At 37.7% G+C, this 6,053-nt stretch overlaps 1 protein-coding gene across 1 annotated transcript; it reads left to right on the forward strand.

The window, feature by feature from the left end:
• Positions 1-2,527: 2,527 nt before the first annotated feature.
• LOC148543035 (trace amine-associated receptor 4-like) lies at positions 2,528-3,568 on the forward strand. The gene has a single exon (XM_088451500.1). The coding sequence runs from the start codon at positions 2,528-2,530 to the stop codon at positions 3,566-3,568; it is 1,041 nt and encodes a 346-aa protein (XP_088307626.1).
• Positions 3,569-6,053: the final 2,485 nt, after the last annotated feature.

Here is a 6,053-nt window from a genome sequence, read left to right on the forward strand (position 1 = left end):
GGTGCTGGGCCCCCCTGGACCCAGGGGCCCGTGTTCCCCGCACACCCTGCTCCCATTATAGATACAAACCTGGGGAGTGTCAGCTCCATTTTCTGCATGTGTTGATGACATTAGCTGCGTCCTTGGAGGCAGTTTGACTGGACCCGGCAGCGTGAAAACATCGTCCATCCTGAGTAACCTGAGGGTTACTCAGATGGCCAAAGTTCACGCAGATGATCTCATGCCGCATCTTCGGACACAGCAGGGGATCACAGTGGGCCTCTTTCAACTACAGACACCTCCTGCTACTTTTACATATTTTCACATCCAAAGATGCATCTGCTGTGCATTTATCCTCCATTTCTGAATCAGGCTCTAAAGCCCCTTCAATATGAAATTGTTCTTGTCACTTTATGTAGTTTTGTAGTCTATAGTAAAATAACTGATATGATCACTAACTTAGCAAATGGAAAAAAGCTCTTTTGCCAGACAAAAATGTAGGTTATCACTAGCAGAAGGGCTTGTTTGAACTTTGCCTTAGAGTTTAGTAATGTGGGTTTCCATTCACAATAAACTTGTTATTATCAACAAATACACTACTGACATAAGCAGAGTTTTAGGGGGCGGTGGTGCCTGGACTGCACACCCTAGTTTTATACACAATCAGAGATGCTACCATGCTGAGACTGGTTGTGCCATGCAGAAAAATGAAAATGCAGGTGCACGCTCTAAGCACTGATAATTGCTAATCACTGATTATCGCTGATAATACTGATAATCAAAACATGTTTAATAAACTCTAACAAATAACATGGAGTGCAAATAAGGTTCTTAGTAGGTTTTTATTCAAAAATGTATGCTCAACTACCATGTCAAGGGGAACCTCATCAGATGGGTCCTTAACATTCATAAATTTATCCGGGACTAACAGAAAAGAACGATAAAAAAAAAAAATGCTTTATTCTTACTTTATTCTCGGCGTAAAGATCTCCTGTTTCATTCAATCATTAAAGTGTATTGGCACCGTATAGACAAAATATACAAATGCAGCAGCACTGACTTGCAGATCCTGTGGATTTTGTGGTGCATGGCACGGGGGTAATTTACAAATGAAACTCCTGACAAGACAAAAGGCCAGCACACAGTGTAGTAATAAAGAGATAGATTTATTAAATGAATTCCATGTTCAGTAAACCAAATATACCAAGAAAAGAAAATACAGCGGCTGTTTTAATCCTCCTGTGATCTTTATCAAGGTTTGTCTCAGGATATTTATGCATTTGTATCTTACTGATCGATGAATTTCTTGTACTGATTGTTACCCTAAAATCCAAGTTTCCATAATTGCATATGAATACAAAGTATTCTATATATATAGTCAATAATTACTGCCATATATTCTACGCATGCCTTTACTTATTCATTGGTTGAGACACACCAACTACCCTGCTCATATATGGTACCGTAAATTTTAAAATAGTATATATATATATATATATATATATAGATATATATATATATATATAGAGTTCTAGTCATCATTATTAAAATGCTCCAGATGTTTTCTCCAGCAGAATACACTACTTGCTAATATGAGATTTATAATGGACCAGTGGATGCTGAGAGGCGCGCAAGATTTAGATGAATAAAATAAACAACACATGGCGAAAAAATTAACGTAAGTAATTCAAATAATTTATTCTATTTCAGTGTTCATATTAGAATATACTCAATGAAGAACAGAGAGAAATTTGTATTATTTTGCAAATTTTAGGAATCGCCCTTAGTTAGCAAGCTCTAGGATTCCTGTGTACATACATAGATGTTGTATGTAAATCACAAACACACACATTTATAAATCCTCCAATATTCTCTGATCTAGGATGGATGAACATATCGCGTTTGATACTAAGGGTTCTATTTACTACAATCCGCATTTAAATGCAGATTGTAGTGTGATATTACCCACTGAATTCGCATTGCCAATATCACAGGGATTTACTAACAATCCCTTGCAGGGACAGAGCTTGCGATAAAGCTCTGTCCCTGCAAATCCTCTCCACACACTTATCACTGTATTTTTCGCAAAAAATATAACGACAAGTGCCTGCGCATGCGCCGACCTGCTGGCAGTGATTAGCGTGTGGTCTGTTTAGACCACACAGCTGATCACTGGGGCCAGCTCAAGGCTCTGATCTGCCTGTTAGAGCAGAGGAGTCCGGTAACCGGGGGAGACCCTGGATAACGCCACCTCCAGGTATTTTTTCACGATTGATTTTTAGTAACTTGCAGACAGATCGCATTTCCCATTACAATTATGGCAAATGCGATCTGATTACTAAAAATATGTGATAATTAGGGCTTGGAGTAGAATTTTACGAATTCTACTCCTATTGCACTTTAGGAAGTTTAGGTGAAACTGAAATAATGTGAAAAGGGTGTGAAAACACCTTTTTTCACTTTATTTTAGTAAAAATAATTATAATAAATAGAGACCTAAGTTTTTTCTTCCTTGTGTTCCTTGCAGTAATCTGAAAACTTTATAAAGATGAATTCTTCTGGTTTCTCCAGCGAACAGAACGTCAACCTTTGCTTTCACTTTCTCAACAGTTCCTGCACTAGGACAAACCGGCCTGTTTCCAGTTACTGGGCTATGTACACTGTCATGCTGGGAGCTATAATCCTCACAATTGTGGGAAATCTCATGGTGATCATTTCAGTTTCTCATTTCACTCAGCTCCACACTCCCACCAACTTCCTCATTTTGTCCTTGGCCATTGCTGATTTCCTCGTTGGGCTGGTGATCATGCCATACAGCATGGTGAGATCGGTCACCTCATGCTGGTATTTTGGGGACATATTTTGTAAGCTACACAGTTGTTTGGATATGATGTTGTGTACAGCCTCCATATTTCATCTTCTCTTTATTTCCATAGACCGTTACTATGCAATATGTCACCCTCTTCACTATTACAGGAAAATAACAATTCCAGTGGTAGAGGTATTTTTGTTTGTTAGCTGGTCCGGGCCTTGTCTGTACTCATCTGGTATTGTCCTATCTAATATACATATGGTAGGAACCCAGCACTATGTAGCCACATTGTCCTGCACTGGTTCTTGTACCCTTGTATTTAATAAACTTTGGGGAACAATTTCTTCATTAATAAGTTTTTTTATTCCTGGTGTTCTGATGATAGGCATTTATCTTCATATTTTTTCAATTGCAAGGAAACAAGCTAAGGCCTTATCTAATCACACAAACTCCCTGTGTGAGAAAGAAGCCACCTGTAAGAGAACATATATGAATGCAGAAAGCAAGGCAGCAAGGACACTGAGTTTAGTTATAGGAGTATTTATATTGTGCTGGTTGCCATTTTTTGCTATTACTGTCATTGACCCTTATGTAAATTTCTCAACATCTGAAGATGCTTACAACACTGTTCTATGGCTAGGGTATTTTAATTCCACTCTTAATCCGATTATATATGCTTTGTTTTATCCATGGTTTAAAAAATCATGTGAATGGATTATAAGAGGCAATATATTTAATCTAGGTTCTTCATCCCTGCATGTGATGACGAGTGTATAATGCTCTAGCATGACACCTTCAAGACCTTAAGGTTTCTGTTATGTTTTTGTTTAAATCTTCCTGCCTTCCTGGTTAGAAGTATCTACTTAGCAATAAAAAATTCAAATTAAATTACTGAAAGCTACATTCACTCCAGACTCAGTTATCTCTTTTGCATATCACAGATTGCAGAGTTTTACCACTTTGAGTCACCTTAACTTGGAAATCAGCTTCATTGATAAACACTATCGGTATGCGATTTAGATCGTATGTTGACCAAGTAATAGGTCCCTGAATAATCGGGTCACATCAGGGGTGAAGCTTAGCTTTCCGTCACCTGGGGCAAATACACTGCAGAGACTACTTTGGTACAGAAACCTACCATGGGTCCGGCACTGGCAGAGCTCCATCCTCTTCAGTAGAAACCCATTCTGGGCAGCGCTGTGGGACTCCTCCTTCCCAAGGTGAAGCTGTGCAGGGATGAATGCTGAGGATGTCACTGTCACTGACTGTTTCTCCTGTCAGGATGGCTCCTCAGCTGGTGTACACATTTTCCAGCTCTGCCTCACGCTTCCCTGCATGTTGCGAAGCCGGAGTGTTAACAGACACACTGATGTTTCCAGAAAATGAAAACCAGTAACCAATAGTATTTTATAATGATGTTGGTAAAATAGGTAAAGTAGGTAACAAGAGGTAAAATGTTATGTACTGTTTCCAATGGAATATATTATTTTATATATAATGTTTTTTTTAAATCATTTTTCATTTGTTCATAAGGCATGAAAAATGTATTTCATATACATAGATAAAAATGGAACTTTACACAGACAAAGCAAATACAGATGTACAGTATGCAGATACATTGATATAAGAGAGTGGGTGGAAAGGTCAAAATAAATATGCTTTTAAAGTAGCAATTATAAGTCAATTTTAAGTTTATTTTTATATGAAAACATCTTTTGAAATGTATGTGTCTTTATTTCCTGAAGGAGTTTCAAATCATCTTTTTGAATTGTGATATTGAGGTAATTTATTGAATGGCTAGGCTCAAAGATGTGATGTCCCACTGATGTGTAATAATTTTTCTTTTAGTTGTGAAAATCAAAAGTATGCACTAATACTGGTCGCCAATAAATGAACAAACCTCTGTGCCAATACTCACAAAACTGGTGGCCTGCGTTCCTTCAAACACTGTTCAATTGTTGGTTCAATCAACCTATTATTGGCTGATTGGGCCAATAACTGCAAAGTGCATGGTCATTACCGAGCATCAATTATAGCTCTCTCTGCAGGAGAAATCTTCCAGCATTCCTGACAGATACGATAATGTGTCATAGGATCAGACAGTGGATATACCTCACCAGCAGAGAGACAGACCAATTATCTGTCAGATTATTGATTATCTGATGATGAGTTTGATCTCACAGTGTATGGCCAGCATAACATACAGAATGCATGCTCCTCTCAGATGTCTCTCCACTGGCCAAGCAGATGAGTGTATCTGTACTTTTATTAATGCATTGTAGTAATACTATGGCGTGCCCTCTTTCAATTTCCTTTTGTGTATTACATTGAGTTCCTGACGTTTGATCTAATTTTTCTGAGAGGAGCATCTAGACAAGTCTTTGTTCTCCAGATGATCTACTTTTTGGTTACTGTTATCACTCACCAACCATCAATTTTTTTAGTATAAATAGACGGTGTGGATATACAGTATTTTAGTTACATGTGTGCTGCTATGCTTTATCATGTGACCGTTTTCTGTGTATTTTATATATTTGTTTAATTGTGTTCTGCTGGACCTGTCTTCTGTGTTCATTAGGATTATTGTATAGTTATGTTTTGCATTATAAATAATAATAAAATTAGGTCAATTTTGTGTGTTAATTGTTAATCTACCATGTTATTTATCAATTGTTCCCAATAACTCTAAGATTGTAAACTGTAAAGTATAATAATATTAATAATAATTTCAAATGATATATGTTCTGCACATTAATTTTGCTATAATTACAGTATATTGCTGCTACAATTTATTTTCTTTGAAAACTCTCTATTTACTACTCCTAGTAAACTATTATACCTAATTATTGTCAGATCCCCTGGTGGTAGTAGGTGACAAATGTGTGTGATGGAGATTAGTCCACATGGCAGATAAACTTAACCTGGGAATGGTTTATTAACCGGTAGAGCCAGATTCAGGATAACACAGGACAAGTAGTATGCAACAGGTACAAGATGCAGCGATATACAGCTGTAGCCAGGAGCATACAAGGGTTATTATGGTGCTTGTTGTGCACCTCAATACGCATACACTGTAAGTGTAATACCCAATTATGAAAGGTATTAAATGTGACACTGTGAATCGCGCTACAGTGCATGTACATGTCATTACTCAGGTAGTTAAAAATTCACAGCAGCCTCTGCAGGAGGTGGTCCAGAGGTCAGGAGCAGGTCACATGAGCAGTGTCAGGTGGTGAGGCAAGTGACAGTTGGAAGCGAGTGG

Source organism: Taudactylus pleione, unplaced genomic scaffold, assembly GCF_031769625.1.
Source record: "Taudactylus pleione unplaced genomic scaffold, aTauple2 ptg000006l, whole genome shotgun sequence".
NCBI classification, from domain to species: Eukaryota; Metazoa; Chordata; class Amphibia; order Anura; family Myobatrachidae; genus Taudactylus; species Taudactylus pleione.

Coding starts and splice junctions, on each gene's coding strand:
- LOC148543035 (XM_088451500.1), top strand. CDS start 2,528: ATGAATTCTTCTGGTTTCTCCAGCGAACAGAACGTCAACCTTTGCTTT.